Source organism: Heloderma suspectum, chromosome Z (genome assembly GCF_057233095.1).
Source record: "Heloderma suspectum isolate Gila_16-S chromosome Z, 16-S_ref, whole genome shotgun sequence".
NCBI lineage: Eukaryota > Metazoa > Chordata > Lepidosauria > Squamata > Helodermatidae > Heloderma > Heloderma suspectum.
In genome coordinates this window covers 8,044,200-8,063,679 of record NC_139476.1, presented here as the reverse complement: position 1 = coordinate 8,063,679, position 19,480 = coordinate 8,044,200, and the positions used below count along the sequence as shown (strand labels likewise).

The 19,480-nt window shown below is 44.8% G+C and overlaps 1 protein-coding gene across 1 annotated transcript in view; it reads right to left on the bottom strand.

Annotated features, from left to right (window-relative positions):
* Positions 1 to 8,739: 8,739 nt before the first annotated feature.
* The window catches only part of LOC146333607 (one cut domain family member 3-like), an 87,502-nt gene continuing 76,761 nt past the window's right edge, over positions 8,740 to 19,480 (bottom strand). The window contains exon 2 of the mRNA XM_084825974.1: positions 8,740 to 9,032. Within this exon, the coding sequence (XP_084682100.1) occupies positions 8,740 to 9,032 (293 nt within the window). The remainder of the gene's footprint in view (positions 9,033 to 19,480) is intronic.

The window sequence follows — 19,480 nt, the reverse complement described above, 5'->3', positions numbered from 1 at the left end:
CTTGTATGCTCAATCCAAATGATTGCCAAAACAGAAGGGCCCCTTTCATGGGAGGGATGGGGCTGAAAGGTTTTGTGAAAAGGGTCCTTTTTGGCTCAGCATTATCTCCAATTTCATGTACCATCAGCACACACAATTTCCTCCTGACCCCATCTTTCCACTGGTATCTTTAGAACTGCAATGCTTTTTTTTGCTACACACAGGGCTTTTCTACATGAGGCTTTTAACCCTCACCTTTACCAAGGCTTCTGCTTCCATATTCTTTGTGGGATTAAGATCAGCTCCTTTACACACAGTTTTTTCCCCTGGGTTTTCTTTCTCCACCTTTCTGTATGTTCCATTATACAACCACTAGGTGGCACTGTGGTATTGTGGAATTGCACAACTATATGAGCATCTCATGCAGCCCTTCAGAGGTATAGCAGACTTTTCTGGTGGCGGGGGGATGCTAAAATGATTGCAATGCACAGGAGAGGCCTTGGAGGGTAACACTGTGTAAAGGACCTGCAAGCTACCATGAGTGCACAATAAAAGCCTCATGCAGAAAGGCTCAGAGACCATCAGGAAGTGGCCCTACATGGGGGGAATATACTTCTGGATCTGCACAAAAAGACACATCCAGCCAATTCAAAATGGAACCGGTGATGACTGAAGTGCATCCATGCTGCCTCCGGACACATGTGCAAAATGTCCCACATACCACCATTAAATCCGTGAGTCATTGGGTCACATAGTATTCAAATTGTTATGTGAATCAAGATGGCAATTTGGTGGCTGTGGGGAAAAATAATGCAGATTTAGCCCAACGTAGCTTTGTTTTTCTTCCAAAAGAATAAAGAAAAAATAAACATGTTATTGCATTGGAATTCTGCCTTCTGGACCACTGACATCCTGCCTTCTCCTGTCAGGTGGTGCCTGGTCCATCCAGTTCTCCATAGTAGCTGTTGACAAAACTCTCAGTAAAATGGTTTTCCCTCTTCCTCCTCCAAATTCCAAAAAATTATACCTGAGGAACTACCACCACCACCCTTCTGATGGAGAGAATTGTCTTTAGGACAAAAATTTAGATTGTCGATACCTCTTTTTAAAAGAAAGAAAGAAAGAAAGAAAGAGAGAGAGAGAGAGAGAGAGAGAGAGACAAAGAAAGGGACGGAGGGAGGGAGGGAGGGAGGGAGGGAGGGAGGAATCTTTGGTATACTGGGAAGTTTGTTCCTGAAACTAATCGAGAATTGCATCGATGACTGGCAAAACTTGATAACAACCATGGAGGTGAAAGAAGAACGCAAAGGGTACTTGTGCAATATCGGTTTTATAAGTCCTTTTGGTGGGCAGCCAAACAATCTGTTCCATCTCCATGTAATCAAAATCTCCCTCATAAAAGGCCAACTCCAGAACTTCCAGAAAGTTTGGCCAGTCCCAAGGCCTTTGGAGAAACAGCTTTAATACCAAGCTTTCTCTCTGTCTTCCTTTTGATTGTGGCCAATTCTTTTGCACAGTGCCATCAAAAGCTGGCTGGGCTCTTGAACCAACAACATTCCTGTATGGAGCAACCCATATGATCTCATGACCTGTTGAGTTCAAGGGGCCTGTGATCTGTCTCAACAAAGGCCTTCTTTGTTACAAGAATATCAGTTTGGGATGGTGGTCCATCCATGCTCATGAGTCTTTTTCAACATACTTCTGCACAGTTCATGGAACTTGTCAAACGGCCAATCTAGGTTTGGTTTTGGTTAGAGGCAAACATGAAATTGGCTCTCTGTTTCCATCCCTGTCATCATCTATCATGACTATCATCATCTATCATGTCATCATCCCTGTCATCATCTATCATGACTAAGCTGGGAATGACTTGAAGGACTGGTGCCAGTCAAACAATATTGTGATAGATGGACAAATCGTCTGAGCAACCTAAAGAGGCCAGGGCAGGGAGAAACCAGGGTGGAGGAATATCCAGATCCAGAGCCGAGCAGAGTTCATACTTGAAGCCCAAAAGCGGTGTGTGGGGGAGGGCTGGAGGGAAAAGTATACCAGCGACAGGGCTGGCACGCTTCCCCTCTCCCATTCTGGAGGTTTGTCAGGGGAATGGGTTTTGGAGCTGGTGGAGGGCTTTGAGTGCCAGCACACTCCCTTTTTCCTGTTTCCGCTATTGGAGCAGCAATGCAGGGGAGGTTTCCATGGCTGCCACGAGGAGGATTGTGAAGACAACCTCGTTCTCTGCCCATGGGTTTCCATCTCCACAGACAGAGAGGGAGACCCACTTCATCTTAGGGCCCCTGGGATGCCCTCCCAGGACCATAGGATTGCTGCCTTATTTATTTCTATTTGAGACATTTATTTACCATATTTCAGGTATAAGGAGCCTCTCAAATATGTCCACATTCTCTTTATTTGATAAGAACACCAGAAGAGCCGTGCTGGATCTGACCAAGGGTCCATCTAGTCCAGCTTTCTGTTTACACAGTGGCCAACCAGCTGCCCCTGGGAAACCCACAAGCAGGACATGAATGCAACGGCACCCTCCCTCCCATGTTCCCCAGCCAGTGGTGTACACAGGTGTACTACTTCTGATGGCGGAGGTAGCATGAATTCACAACCAAATTTTAGAACATATGGGGTATTTGACATTCCCTGCTATGGGTATTTAAATATAGAAACATACAACTGTAACAAGCTCGCTTACATGGCATTGGACATCTGTCAATCTAACTCAGTATTGTCTATGTTGAGTGGCCACGGCTCTCTAGGATTTCAGGCTGAGGGATGTCTTTCCCATCTCTACCTGGAGATGCCTCTGGGATTGAACCTGGGACCTTCTGCATACAAAGGAGGTACTCTGCCACTGAGCTATGCCCCTTCCAGGGCCATATCCCCTGAGCTATGCCCCTTTATTTAGTAGGCCTCACAGACCTGTAAGAACGTTGAACATTGTAGTCCCTTGGAGACAGAAAAGGTGCCACAACCAATAAAGAAAAATGCTCTCTAAATCTAAGTCTCTCTCCAAGGCTAGAACCTTCCAAACCATCTAGAAACATGTTCTGGGTTTGATTTTGGTGCAAAAGCCCAATGAACAGCCCCCAAAGAAGGTACTATGATCAAAGTCCTTTCGTACCAGCACCCTATGGCATGCAGTTCCCTTGTCTCAAAGGTCATGGAGGGAGAGGCTTCCCAATGGAGTGACTGGGTTAATTGTATTTTTGCAAATGATTGTCTCTCTTTTCTCCCTTCAGTATAAAGACACTTGTGATTGGATGCTAAAAGTGAACACACTGATCTAGATAAAGAGGCCAATTGTTCACTTGTTGAGTTTGTCGAAAAGGTGAGGTGGCGATATGGACTGAGGTTGGCTTTGGCTGAGACACAGTTCTCTTGTCTGGTAGGCTATAGGCACCACCAAAAGATGTCTGAGCCAACCCAAATCCTCCATCCTTCCTGCTGTCCCCTCTCAACTCGTGGATAAGCTTTTCCCAACACCCCCTGTTGTTGTTGTTAAACAACACACTGATACACAAAGGAAAGAAGATGGTGGAAGAGGATAAATAAAGGAATTGACAAAGAAACATCCACGATCACATGAAATCAATTGGCCCATGCACAGACCTCCAAGTCGAAATGAAATCTTGTCAGACAAACAACACGTCAAACCCATCCTCCCCACAACCCACCCCTCCCAATAATTATTATTACATTACTTCAAGAAAGAGTATATTTTTTCATGCATAAACCAAATTTTCATTTCATATTTTTTTGTCTTTTTTCTTCTTCTTAAATTACATTTGAACACATAAACACATATAATAAATACTCTCGTAAGACATGACTCAGCAGAAAAAAAACACATCCCCAAAGCAAAGGGTATTAGCATTATCTGTGATTTTTTTTTAAAGGACTTGTTTAAATATGAAATCTGTAAACTCCAAGGAACCTTCATTTCTCACTCTCTTTCTCTCTCTTTTTTTTTTTACAAAAATCATGAAACTAGCCAGTTTTTCCTTTCCTTCCCAAACATTCAATATGTCTCCCATTGAGCATGTCAACATAATAATAACATGCCATCTTCTGCAAAATTATAATTTAACAGTATAAAGCTTCAAGTTGCAAATTCCAAAAACTAGCTAAGTAATTATTATTATTAATTATTATTATTATTTTTGTCACATAAACTATACATTAAATATTTTTGAGGTATTTCAGAGAACATTGTCAAAGACTTGCCAGGTTTGTGCTGGAGAGAGAGGTGGGTTGGGGTGGTGGTTGATTTGCGGGGGGGGGGGGTTTCCTCCTGAGTGGAGAACATCTTTGGTATCAACAAGCTATTTGGGTGTTGGGTCAAAAAAAAGGGGCAATTTAGCTTGGGAAAGAGGGGATTTGGTGGAGACATTGGTCGGTCTCCTGTGGTTTGGGAAAAAACACAAGTTCGCTCAACCCAATAGGCAGTACAGGTGCCTGCCCAGGGTATCAGAATTCAAGAGGTACCAGGTTACTCCAAACCCTTGGGGAGGTGGAAACAGAGCTGCATCCTGCACCAGAACCTGGACATGACAGAGGGGAGAGAGCAGACTTAGGAAGCAATCAGAACTGCAATTTGGAAAGCAAGAGAGTAGCCCTTCCCATCCCAGTCCTTGCAAGAAACAAGGGGCTCAAGAAGAGCATAGGGTAATAATATGGCTTGAGTGGGTGTAAGGAAAAGAAGTCCTGCATATTTAATTCTCACTGATGTGGAAGGAGCCATTTGATGAGCTGACCCACATGTTCAGAAAGGCCACATGCTACAGCCTGACCTGGGCCTCTCTTGCTTCAGAAAGCTGGAGGAGACAGTCACATGTGTGAATGCGCCTTTGATTTTTGTTTTTAAAACACTTCCTGCCTATAGAAAGCTAGCTGGACAAGGAAAAGGGCTTATCTGGAACCCTTCTCCCCTGACATGCCAGCTCTTCCATAGGCAGGGAGGGTTTTTTTATATCAAAAAGCACACTGTCACCTAATCCCACCACCATGTCCCTCTTTCACAGGGGACATTTTTGTGTGTGAACTCCCCTCCCTTCTCTTTCAACCCAGCCTGATCTTTTCTTATATTTGCACCCTATCCCTAAGGATCTCAGGGAGGTGGATGGGATGACCCTGTTTCATTGAGTTGATTGTGCATTTGTCTGGATTGCAGCCACACACCTCAGTCTACCAATTCCTCAGGGTGCTGGGTCCTTCAAGATGCACACAGAGTCCCACACAGCTGGGAAGTACTGCCTGACTCATTTTGTATCCTGGGTCAGGCCAACTAGCCCACTATTGTCCACTCAGACTGGTACATGCAGTAGCTCTAGGCATATGACAGCATGCATATGCACAAGCTTTACACTGGAGGGGAGAGGGCAGCAGGATGAGTCTGTGGGAGGGATGCCCGGAAGGGATGCCAGGATGAAGGGGGTTGGCTAGGGAAAGCTACTTTCTGTCCCATCACCCAAAGGCTATGAGAGTCACCAGAATCCATCTGATTAAGAGAACTGAGGTAATATTATGTGAATTTATAGGACAAAAAAGTGGAAAGAAATGATTTACACCTTTGGTACAAGAAAAAGGCACTCATCTATCACTCTAACAATCATGTTCTCTCTCGCGCGCTCTCTCGCTCTCTCGGGAGGGTTGGGAAGAACAGGAGGTCTTGGGAAGGAAGAAGGTGGGCACCTATGAACTTTTACGGTGGTTCTGAGGGAACAGGAAGGGTGGTGCATGGCTGTAAATTCCAGCACAAACCAGGCAAGGGGAACAAAATCTTTGGTATCAGATGTGATTCTCAAATCACAAAAATCGAAAACTCAAGTGAGGTAGCCTATATTTTCTGGTTCTCACTACAAATGTCTTTGCACGTTCGGGGCCAGTAGTCATTAGAACTATCCCTTTCTTTTCCTCGTGGTGTTCTTTCAGCCAAGATCAGGCCCCTTCTTTTTCTTTTCTTTTTTCTTTTTTTTTGGTGGCTTCTCAGCCCTTAAATACTTCACAAAATCAGGTATGGGAATCCACCATCGTCCTCCTCCATTGTTGGTTAGCATCGACACATCACGGACACGACAAGAAGACACGGCGGGGTAGGGGGACACTTGTGGGAGATGGACACTGGTGGCGGGAGAGAAGACTTGGGCTTTAGGGTTTTCCTCCCTTTTTATCCTCTCTCCCTTTTTTGGCAAAACATACCTTGGCATTTGCTACATTCCCTCTTCCAGCTCAGTTTTCTCTGTTGTCTTTGGTTGGTCCAGCCATCTCCCCCATTACATCCCACACACCCTGATGGCCTCACCCAATAGCCTAGATTGGGACGTAACCTTTTTCAAAGTTAGGAAATATTCATAGAGTCGTTTCATTTTTTTCCTTCCTCCTTTCCACTTAAATAATAATTATTCGATGGTAATTCTTTCCCTTTTTTTCATTCTAGAAGGTGCCTAACAGTCGCTTAACGCGTTGTCTTCCACGTAAAGTGAACGCAAGAAACCATTGCGTAAAGATGGTGTTCTGTTACCCGCATCAATTTGATATTGTCCCATTAAAAAACAACAACACAACAACACACACATACACACAAAGAATCCCATGTTTACCAGCGAGGTGGTGAGGCTGAGATCCTCTCACCTGGCGCCTTCTCAACTTCCTTTCCTCCGTCCCTCCCAGCGGCAAAGGAGAGGCTAAAACTTGCCAGCCAGACACGGGAGGCTTGACTCATAGTAGCATTTCTTGTCTGATTGACCGTGTCATTTTTGCCTTGCTATCCTTCATGATTCATGGCTCCAGTCATTATCAAAGTAAATGCTCCTTCCAGAGCCAAAGAGGAGTACCATCGTGTATCCATTTTGTATTTTTAAGGCAGGCTGTTAATTGGCACACACACAAAAAATAGTCGGTTATCTTTCGTACGTTGCCAGAGATCCTTTTGAGCTTTTTGTAGAGTTCCAGGATTTGGGAGCTGGGGGATGGGTTGCATTTTCTTTCGCTCTTCCCCCTCCCACGCTCAATGTCGATCTGTACTTAAATATATCTGTATATCTATTTTGCAATCAGATTCATAATTCTGCCCCCCCAACCCAACTTTCCCAATCTGATCTTTATCATATTTACCTTCTCTTCTCCCCCCTCCCCCCACCTTGTTGGTAACACAGACAAGGAAAGGATGCAGAAAGTGGAGTTAGTGGGTATTCTGGGAGGAGATGGACAGAATCAATCCAGTCTGGGGCTGGCCTTTGGAATGAAACCAAGGTCAAATGGAAGATCAGCTGCCGATCTAGTGTTTGGGAAAGAAAGCTCAGCTCCTACTCTTCTTTCCTTTGGTTTCTTTAAAGCTTTTTTTTTTTTAATACCCGATTTATGTACCTAAAATGTGCTTTGTGACCCGCATTATCTCTAGCTGACACAGTGCAACTTAGCTTTGGATTCCCCCACTACTGATTCCAGGGGAAGAAGACAGGGTTATCTTTCATAAGAGTTTCTGCTCCCCCAATCCACGCTTTGGCTAGGAATTCCTTTGAGAGGAATAATCAAAGAACAAGTGGTCTTCTCTTGGGTTGCATTTGGTAAATTCAGACCATGTTGGCAAAACTTCCAGTAGGTTTTGATGGGGATTGCCTGGAGAGTGAAGTCTTCCGTTAGTGGAGCCATCAAGAACAGGATATGAAAAAGGATATTGAGGAGATGTGCATGAAGACAGCAGGATGATGTTCTGAGGATGCTTTCTGGAATGGATTTCCATGCCTCTCCCCTGTTGGTACTATGAATGCTGTAGACAAGATTGGTTTTTAAAGCCCTCTTTGACCCCCTGGGTATCCTTGATTTGCAAACTGAGAAGCAGCCCTAAATTGCATCCAAACATACTACCGTGGGCTCTTGACACCACTAGTCACCAACAACTGCTTGACTCCAAACAAATGGCGAATTATTCCCATGTGACCCTGTCACATGCCTTTTTCCACAATGAAAGAGATTATTATTGGCTTCGTGGTAATGGCCCTTGTTTGAAATGGGTGGGTGGGTAGGTGACTGGATATTTGGGGCCTGAGATGTGTCCCAGAATGCAAGACACTATGCATTATGCACTTGTGTCTCTCTGGTGTCAATATAAGCACAGTGGGGAAAATGAATGGAGCTGGGATGAAGGAAGCAAGATTGGGGGAGATGCTGATAGAATTGCATCTCGGTGAGCGGTACCAGTTTAATCGGTTTATTGCCCTCCCTGCAATGTTTCAGTGCTGGACTGTTTTTAAGGTATGCACCATATTCTTGCACCTTAGATGGCAAAGACACTCACTGGTCATCTGTCATAAGATGTTCATTCCCATAACGATAATTTCAAAACATGCTTCCTTGAAAACATCTACAATTAAAACTGTTACTTATGTGCCCCCCATCCTCTCAGCCAACAGAACAATATAACACTCTCTGGACTGGAATTTTATGGAAGGAAGGACACCTCTGTCAGCTAAACCAAAGATTTTTGGGGTGCTAATGAGATGGGGTGAGGAAACCTGTTGTGAGCTTTAAATGGAGGTCAAAGCTGGATGATTGCTATGGGATACAGCGGGTCTGCGTTTTCCCAGAAGCATCCACTGTGAGGTGTGTATGACTTGTTGTTGCTTGATGTGCGTGTATGTGCGTGTGCGTGTGTGTGTGCGTGCGTGTGCGGGAGGGGGGAGTGAACGCATGGAGAAGGGAATGAGCTCTTTGCTATGTGGAGTTGAAGGGGATGTGGGGGTAGCTGATAGATCATGCTTTGGAAAAAGTGCTTGTGGATGAGGAAGGGACTCCGGGGTTGGTCCCTGGCTCTTCCTGCCAGCGGTTCATGCACCGCCGGCGAGCATTCATGAAGAAGTTGCTGACGGTGTTGAGCTCCAGGCCCAGCTGCTGCGAAATGGTCATTTGCATCTCCTTTGAAGGGCGCTTGTTCTCTTTGAAGATGGCAATCAGGGTGCGGCGCTGGAGGTCCGTGAAGACCAGGCGCTGTTTCTTGGGTTGCAGGTTCCTGTCCTTCTGCTGCTCCTGCTCTTTACGTTTGCATGCTATACATTTTTAAAGAAGAAAAAAGAACAAGAGAAGAAGACAGCTATCAAGCTCATGCAAATCAAGGCTGCTTCCAACTTTTCTCCCCGCACAACAAGTAGGAAAGCTGCTGTGCCTCCTCCTGCCCCAGACAAGAGAACCCAGTGGGAATATGCCACTGCTTTCACTTCTATGGCCCTTTATTAGGACTGTCCTGTATTCCTTTTCTAGAAAAATATATCTGTCTTCACCAAGATAACCTGATTTCTACATCCTGTATATATGATACAAATGTGCATATATTTGTCTAAAGTATTCTTCTTCTGCTACTCCTTGGGAGTTATGTAGGACATTCATGTCCTACACTGTCCCCTATACATCTTATCACTTCCCCTGCCCCAGCTTCAGTAGGAATTTCAACCCATGTGTTTTCACATTCGCAGGGGCTAAAACCCTGTTTTTTCTTACATGAAACCTGAGCTGCTCAGAATCTCTCTCCTTAATCCTATATTCGTTTACCATTATCCGTTCATGGTTTTTTTGTCTGAGCTTCATTGCATCCAGAAATCACTTCCTCCCTAATTGGCTACACTGTCAGATAACAATTAATATTTTAAAGACATTAAATTATAAATCATATATTCAGCTGACACAGTCATAATGGAAAGCAAGCGTAGCTGCATTGGCCAAAATAAGAATGCTAAAATCCATATTTAGTGTAATACCTGTGCACTACAGCAGCAGGGAGGAACTTGTCCTCCAGATGCTTTGGCCTACAACTCCCACCATCCCTTTCCATTGGCCATGCTGGTTAGGGCTGATGGGAGTTGTAGGCCAAAGCATCTGGCAGGCCACAAGTTGCCCTCCCCTGGGACACAGCCTTAAGATGGAGAGTTGGAAGGACTGCAGAATGGTTCTGAGTAAACAGCTGCAATTTCTACATTCAAAAATGGGGAAATCTGCCATTGTTTGTTCCTTCTTCCCAGCAATCCTTGGGAGTGTCCCAAGTGTATGTTGAAACCATCTCAGTACCTGGTCCTGGCATGTGAGCTAGATGTCTGTCACCCCATCCCACTTTCCACCTTAGCCAAATGTAACCAACTGCAGATGTCATGACCTGGTTCACACAATGGCATAGAGGTTAAAAAGCCACGGTGGCTTGTTAACCACCCTGCGCAAGCCGGTTGCATGCAGGGAGCATTATCACAATTATCCTCAGCAGTGCGGCTTGCCGTGTCGTGAAAACCCAGCCAGGGTGGCTTGTTGCCATGGGTAACAAGCCAGCCAGAACCCTACAACAGCCCATGGGGTCTTGGTGGCTTGTTGCTGTAGGTGACAAGGGCTAGGTTTGCACGACATAACAAGCTGTGCTTCCAAGGGTAATTACGACGGGCTTATTTTCCAGTTGCAATCATGCGAACCAGGCCTGTAGCTTTAACTCCAGCCACGTTTTTCCTCTCCCTTCTTGTTTGCTTTTTGCTCTGCATTAGGCCATCTTGCCTAAGGAAGAATTCTGAAGACGTCCAGCCCCTGCACAGTGGTTTGTGACTACTGGGTGGGCCTAGTAAAGGTATTATGCCAGATTTTGGCTTTTTTTTTCTTTTGGAACAGTCATAATGCTTCCTGAAGAAAAAATATATACTGGCGGGGAGCAGAATTGCCTTCTCATTACTACTCAGATCTGTAAAATTTAGAATGGGGACAATATTTTATGGATGAGCTGAGGTCGAGGTGTCTGTTCCCAAAAGAGCACTGTCCCATTCACAAGCAGCAAAGTTGTGGGGCAGGGTGGGGGAGCATGAAGCCTGACCGATTGCAGTCATGTTGCTTAGCAGTTACTTTTCTTTTATCCATAAATCCCAAATAACCTTCCAAGTTTGGTACTCTGCATATATTTTGGATTACAATTCCCATCAGCCCAAGCCAGTATGGCTGATGGTCAGGAATTATGTGAGCTGTTATCCAAAACATCTGGAGGACCCCAGGTTGCTTGTCACATCGCATGATTTGGAAATTAACCAGAGGGCTCCTCCCCAAACACAGCCCCATTCTTCTGGGTCTTAAGGAAAATGGTGCACAGCCAGCTAACAGGAGAAGCACCAGGAAGCAGGAACACAGATGGTGTAAAAAGGTACACTAGGCATGGTTTCATCGTTCGCCCCCTTCAAAACTACCCCCCCCCTTTCAAGCTGGAAATTATCTACAAAAAACATTCTGTTCAATCTTAGTATTCCCCCCCACAACCAGAAAAGTTAAAAGTGTTTTGAAGGAGGGAGGGATGCTTCTTGCAGAGTATACACTTGCCCCCTGTTCAGCTCCGCTCAACAGGTTCAGTAGGTTTTTGCATTACTTCAAAAACCTGTGAACCTGTTTGACTAGAAGCAACAGTTGGGATAAAAGAAACTGGTGTGTGCACCACAGAAAGCTTCTTCAAATGACTTCAAATGATCTTTAAAATGATTCCCTGTCTCCAAGTTTCATTCTTCTTTAATACAAGATTTAATTTTAATTGATTTACAGTGCAATCCTATGCATGACTACTCAGAAGTAGTCCCCATTAAGTTTAATGGGGCTTACTTCCAGGTAAGCATGTATAAGATTGTAGAGACTGGGTGAAATTTGTGTATCTCGATTGAAACCCCAGCAGATGAATGAAAAACCTACCCTATGACCATCAGATGCTTGCAAGGAAAACAAACAAAAATAAACCTTTTTGGCACATAACAGTAATATTTTCTTTAAAAAAAATACCAACATTTTAAAGGAAATTTAGGAAAGAAAAAAAAACCCAAAACAAAAGACACAGATTTGCAAATTAAAACTTGGTTCAAAGCATTTGCCATAGTCAAAAATTTTTAATTTCCCGCTTCTTCCCTCCACCCCTCCTCCAGCTTCCCATCACACAAAACGTTTCTGAGTACATGGATTCCATGAGTAAACAAAAAAAAACACCAAACAAACCCAGCACAAGGCGCATGTTGAGCCAGCTTGATGCATGTGGCATAGTCAGGATGGCCACATGGATGTAGCTGAGATGGTTCTGACTGTATATCGTCATATAGGCTTTCTTCACATGGAGCTTTTATCCTGCGATTTAGATTGCTCCTTCATGGAAATTTGCGGGCTCTTTACGTGACGCCGTGACCCTCCAGGGCATCTCCTGCACTGAATGCCCTTTGTTCCGTTTTTAAACAGATCGCGGATCATGAGCTGTCAAATTACCCCGTTGTGTTCCGCTTCAGTTTCCTCCGTGAAAAGAGTGAACGCAGCAAGAAGAGGAGCGAGATCAATGAAAGAGAATGGAAGACTCAGATACGGGGAGGAGGAGGGGGGAAAGGGAGGGGGAAAACTAAGCACATGAAAAAGGGAATTGTTGTGATCCTGCATATAAAACGGAAGCAGAAAGCCCCATTTTAAATGCAGGATTTTCTAGCTCGGTATTATACTTTCTAGAGCTGTGCGCAAATGGCCTCTCAAAATTCTCCAGCCTATTTGTGGGCAGAGAAATTGGGGTGACAATTTCACTGAGTTTCTCCTAGGGGAGGAGAAATTCTCCAACAGTTTCTCACAGAGAGGGCTCCCTATTGGCAGGGGTTGTAGCAGCACAGGTTCTTCCTTTTCTCCTCAGGGTTTTTGGTTTCTTGCACGGCTCCTGCAAGTGGCAACAGCATCAACTGTGTTGAGGCTTCCACTTTTCTGAGGCAGAATTTTGAATTTCGTTTGGTTTTTGAGCTGACCTAATCACTGCGAGGTGGCCGAGGGGGCAGTGTGCATTTTCTCTTTCTTTTACACGTCTTTCCGTTGCTCTGCAGCCTCCCAGGCCACCTGCCCTTCCTGAACTGAAAGAGCCCCATGCGAGGAATCGCCTCCTGACGTCTTCCTCATCTTGGCTTTCATTGAAGTGTGGGGAGCGGAGGAAGCTAAAGGCTGACACAGAGATTATTGTTCAGTGATAGACAGGACACTCACACACACTCCTCAGCCACCTCATAAGTAAAGGGAGCACAAGAACCCCAAACCCAACCCGTGAGAATTTCCCTGAAATTTCTTCTCCTTTGAATTTTTTTTCGAAAGCAATTGAAAAAAAAATGTGGGAGAAATTTTTGGCAGAGCACTAATATTTTCACTTCTGACTGCTTAGTAGCTATAGTGCCCATACACTACAATCAACGTCTAAGGTCCTTCTCTGAGTGTCTCCTCTGAGGGAGTTTCAGATCTTAATAAAAAGGGACAGGGCCTTTTCAGTGGTGCCCCCCCCCACGTTGAGGAATGCTTTCCCCAGTGAGATCTGTCTGTGCCAAGACTGTCATATTTTCACTTCTGACTGCTTAGTAGCTATAGTGCCCATACACTACAATCAACGTCTAAGGTCCTTCTCTGAGTGTCTCCTCTGAGGGAGTTTCAGATCTTAATAAAAAGGGACAGGGCCTTTTCAGTGGTGCCCCCCCCACGTTGAGGAATGCTTTCCCCAGTGAGATCCGTCTGTGCCAAGACTGTCATATTTTCACTTCTGACTGCTTAGTAGCTATAGTGCCCATACACTACAATCAACGTCTAAGGTCCTTCTCTGAGTGTCTCCTCTGAGGGAGTTTCAGATCTTAATAAAAAGGGACAGGGCCTTTTCAGTGGTGCCCCCCCCACGTTGAGGAATGCTTTCCCCAGTGAGATCCGTCTGTGCCAAGACTGTCATATTTTCACTTCTGACTGCTTAGTAGCTATAGTGCCCATACACTACAATCAACGTCTAAGGTCCTTCTCTGAGTGTCTCCTCTGAGGGAGTTTCAGATCTTAATAAAAAGGGACAGGGCCTTTTCAGTGGTGCCCCCCCCACGTTGAGGAATGCTTTCCCCAGTGAGATCCGTCTGTGCCAAGACTGTCATATTTTCACTTCTGACTGCTTAGTAGCTATAGTGCCCATACACTACAATCAACGTCTAAGGTCCTTCTCTGAGTGTCTCCTCTGAGGGAGTTTCAGATCTTAATAAAAAGGGACAGGGCCTTTTCAGTGGTGCCCCCCCCACGTTGAGGAATGCTTTCCCCAGTGAGATCCGTCTGTGCCAAGACTGTCATATTTTCAGCACCAGCTTAAGACTTTCCTCTGCTCTCAGGCATTTGATGGCATATGACGGGCTTCTTAATTTGGTTGTTTTATTGGGTCGTGGTATTTTACTGTTAATTGTTTTTATCTCTTTTAAATGGTTTTAAATATTTGAATGTTTTAATTTTTGCTGCAAGACACCTTGAGGGTTTTTTTTTTTTTTTTCCCCTGAGAGAGGTGTCTAAGACATTTAAACGATAAATAATAAGGCCTTCTTTTCAGTGCCAGGGTAAGACTTTTCTTTATTCCCAGGCCTGTGACAGCATATGATAAGTCTTTAACAGGCCCTGGGATTTATTGTTTAAAATCATTCTATTTTTGTACGTAACTGGTTTTATATTCTATTTATTTTGAGGGTTGTGATCTCTGTAAACTGCTCGGAGGGCTTTGGCTATTTGGTGGCACAGATATGTAATAAATGAAAATAATAATAATAACAACAACAGCAGCAGCAGCTTCCCAAGAACTCAGGCAAACAATGCCAGATCCAGGTGCTTAGGTTCCTTCAGGCAAGGTGCCTTCCTTGGCCTCTGTCCCTGACTAAGCCCCACCTTGTGTCTATCACCACCTGCCCTCTCTCCCTGGCCATGATCCACTCAGCTGCAGAGGGAAAGCACAAGGAAAGCAGAGGACCCTGCTCCATCTCCTCACTCTGGCATGCTTCAAAGGCCAAGGGACCAGGCAGTGACACCAGGGGTTGGGGGAGGGTTCAAAGGGTTGGCAGCGGAGCTCCGGCTGGGCGTGGGTCCGGGCAAGTTGTCCAGATATGCCTGATGCTGGCCCTGCAGGCAAAGAGAGGCCCTTTAAGCTGAGTGCATTCTGCATTCTAAACAGGTGTTCCAGCAGTGAGCTATGCCCCTTCTCCTACAGACAAAGCAAGGTTCCAGTCCTCTTGTTTCAACTTCTGAATAAAGAGCTGATCTAAACAGGAAGCTGCCTTGTACCAAGTCAGACCTCTGGTCCATCTGCTCTTGTTCTGTCTACTGGGAAGGGGGCCGGCAAAGAAGAACTCAGGGCCTGCCCCTGTTGGACTCCCCACTCACCCCCCGTCCCACCAAGACCATCTACCATCAACAGCTCTGTGGGAAGGATCTTGCTGGGTATGTGTTTTTGCTACGCTGATGTTGTTTATTGTGATATTATTTTTATGTATTAACTTTATGTTACTTTTATGGCTCCTTGATAAGATTTGTATCCTGAAAGGCGACATAATAAATAGGTATACATTTATTTATTTATTTATTTACTTACTTACTTACTTACTTACTTACAGTATTTGTATACCGCTCCACATCCAAAGATCTCAGAGTGGTAATCAGCAGACAGGATAAAAGAATAAAAACACCAGGTTAAAATAATTAATTTTTTTTTTAAAAAGAACCGAGTTCTGACAAGCCAAGTTTTGATCAACCGTGGCTGGTCGCTCAAGGAAGGCCTCCTGAAATAAAGATGTCTTCATGAAGACATTCATTTAATTTTTGTGAACCACCCAGAGAGCTTCGGCTATTGGGCGGTATAGAAATGAAATGAAATGAAATAATGAATGAATGAATGAATGAATGAATAAATAAATAAATAAAATGAAGCACTGGAAGCACTACAATGTTGTCACCTGCCCGACCTCCAAAGGGGGGGGATTCATGTTTTATTTTCCCAGTCTAATAGAAGCGTAGCTTCCAAATCCTGGGAAGTACTAGTTCCCCTCTACTCAGCACTGCTTAGGCCTCACCTGGAGTCCTGTGTCCAGTTCTGGGCACCACATTTTAAAAAGGACGCAGACAAGCTGGAGAGGGTTCAGAGGAGGGCAACAAAGATGATCAGGGGACTGGAAACAAAGCCCTACGAGGAGAGACTGAAAGAACTGGGCATGTTTAGCCTTGAGAAGAGAAGACTGAGGGGAGATAGGATAGCGCTCTTCAAGTCCTTGAAAGGTTGTCCCAGAGAGGAAGGCCAGGATCTCTTCTCGATCATCCCAGAGTGCAGGACACGGAATAATGGGCTCAGGTGACAGGAAGCCAGATTCCGGCTGAACATCAGGAAAAACGTCCTGACTGGTTGAGCAATACGACAGTGGAACCAATTACCTGGGGAGGCGGTGGGCTCTCCCACACTGGAGGCGTTCAAGATGAGGCTGGACAGCCACCTGTCAGGGATGCTCTGACCTGGATTCCTGCACTGAGCAGGGGGTTGGACTCGAGGGTCTTGTAGGCCCCTGCCAACCCTACTATTCTATGATTCTATGTGGTTGAAATCTGCTACTGATCAGGAGGTATTGTGCAGCTGTTCTGTCTTTCCCTCCGTAATGTTCAGCCGGAAGCCAGATTCCAGCTGAACATCAGGAGAAACTTCCTGACTGTTAGAGCAGTACAACAATGGAACCCATTATCTGGGGAGGCAGTGGGCTCTCCCAAACTGGGTGCGTTCCAAGACGAGGCTGGACAGCCACCTGTCAGGGAGGCTCTGACTTGGATTCCTGCACTGAGCAGGGGGTTGGACTCAATGGTCTTATGGGCCCCTTCCAACTCTACTATGATACTATGAAGGACAGATCTCTTGGAGCAGGCATGAGGAACCTCTTTCAACCTGAACCATTTCCATGTCAGAAAAGCCCACAGGGGCCACATTCCAGTGGTGGATGGGACCAAAAGCAAAAGGGATGGGGCCTAAAACCCCCGGAATACTCTAGCTTAAAGCTCTGACTGCCAGTAGCTAAGCCTTAGGAGAGACATTCCAACCTTTTAAAATGGGGAAACAGCTGCACAAAACCACTAAATGACGGTTGGTGAGGGGAAAGGGGATGAGGCCTTCTGGGGAATGCCAGAGGGCCACATTAGGACCCCCAGATTTAGTCCTTGGGCCTGGAGTTCTGCATTAACAGCTATTAGCCAGTAGCTAAACAAAAACACCATGTTCTGAGGCAGTGCTGCCAGTTGCAGCAGGAGAGTTACAGGGGAGGGCTGCTTCTTCATGTCCTGCTCTTGGCTCTCTAGAAGCATTTGGCTGAGCTCTGCTGGAAACAGGATGCTAGGCTTGTCAGAGCTTTGGACTGAACCAGCAGAACTCTTCTTGTGTCTAAGTTGCAGGCCTCCATGCCCTCACATAAGAAAATAGGAGCACACTTGTAGGGACGGACAATCCATCTCTTTGCACCACGTCACTTTTACTTGTGTCCAGTTATAAGTCTGTGCTGTCCCATTTCTGCATCAGTGAAATAGAAAAATGCATATTTATTTTGGAAAACGTTTCCTCTAAAATATGTAGTTTTCAACTGTAAAGCACACAATGACATATCTCTTCTCTCCCCACCGCCCCACGTTCAGTCTATGCATTACAACTGCTTCTATATTCTTGATATGGTAAACAAGCCAAAAAACTGTTTGCCAACCCTGATTAAAAAAGAAAGAAATGTTGTCTGAGCATGTGCGATTTCACCTTTGAAACTCACTTAAATCTACCACCTCTTGCTCACTGCAGCATCTTTTGTTCCTTTCTTATTTTAAAAACATTTTATAGTCAGGGCGTACTTGACTGGGCATGTACATGGCTAAAGATGCTCATTTTATTATTATTATTTCTCTCTTTCTCTCTCTCTCTCCCATCCTTTTCTACAACAAAAGTATGTTTATTCCCAGGTAAATGTGTTTACTATCAGGGAAGCAGGCTGCATTTTATTTTTATAGTTATGATGGTGCTATGATTTAAGTGAGTTAAGTGTGAAACTGCACAAAGCCAAATTAAAAAAAAAAAATCAGGGTTGGCAAGCAGATTGTTTGTTTGATTACCCTACCTTATAGGAATGCAGAAGCAGTTGTAAAGCATGGAATGGTGATGGGAGTGGGTGGGGGAAAGAGAAACGTTAGTTGGGTGCTTTACAACTGAAGCCATCTAAAGCTCCCCCCACCCTGACCATGAAATTTGGAGAAAAAAAGCTGCACCGTAGGGACTACAGTTCCCATTGCTTATGCTGGCTAAGGCTGATGAGAGTTGTAGTCCAAAACATCTAAAGGGGACGGTGTCTCTCATTCTGCAAATTAAGCACCGATAACAGTACATCTTAAAGAAATCCACTTCCTTAAAAAAAAAAAAAAAAAAAAAAGCTTTCTACAAGAGCACCAATATAATCACAGTTCAATATAGTTACAGCTTTGCAGAGCAGGAATCAATAGCTGATGTAGTTGGATCTGTATATGGGGGATCTCCAAAGTGCACCTGCCGGGGCTCTTTTATATGCCCCCCACACACACACAACAAAGCCTAGGAAACCTGGGTCTAGCTTTCGGGATACTTTGGAGGCACTAGTGTTGGAGACAGCTGTGTTTCTCTGGTCTACACATGGACTGGGGTCTGCCCTCTTCGCCAAAATATAAGAATAAATACCAGCACTGGCACAGTGTTCAGAATGCTTCACATACCTTAGCTTGGCAATTCTTACACCAACCCAGTAAGGAAGCTCCGTGTTCTGTGGTGGGTTCTGTCTGGATCTGGATTGTTCCTGCATTGCAGTAGAGCTCACTAGACTCCGCCATGTGCTAACAAGAATGTAAGAACAGAAGAGCCCTGCTGGATGAGACCAGTATCCTAGACCAGTATCCTGTTTTTCACACTGACCAGCCCCCGATGGCCACAGGAAGTCCACTTATGCATCACCGAAGAAGAAGACACAGACACAAATGCAGTAGCACCTCATGCTCACGTTTCCCAGCATATGGCCTCCAACACTGAAGATAATAGAGAGCCATCAACATAACCAGTAGACATTGATATCCTCCATGATGTGTCCCGTTCCCTTTTCAAGCCATCTAAGTTGGTGGCCATCACGACATCCTGTGGTAGTGAGTTCCACAGTTTAACCACACGCTGTGTGTGAAGTCCTTCTTTTTTAATCTCTCCTCAATCTCCCACCACTCAGCTTCATGAGATGACCCCACTGGGTTCTAGTATTATGAGACAGGGGAGAAAACTTCACCCTCTCCACTTTCTCCCCACCATGCATAATTTTATACACCCCTGTCATGTCCCATCTTACTTGCCTTTCTTCTGAATCAAAAAGCCCCCAAACGCTGTGACCTTTCCTCAAAGAGGAGTTGCATCATCCCCCTGATTATGTTAGTTATCAAATGGATGCCATTGCCACATGCCAGGAAACTAGAGTGTTCAAAACATGCCACACCTGTTATTTATTTAATGTGTCCCCCACCTTTCTGGCCCCAAAGTTGCTAACATCCAGATGGATCATCCAGATTAATAACAAAAGTCTGAATTAAAACATAACATAAATAAATTAAAGAACACAATGAAAAATGCAACAATAAAAGAAAGGTGGGATCTAAAGAAAATAAATAAAATGTGGGTTGTGTTTGGATCACTCAT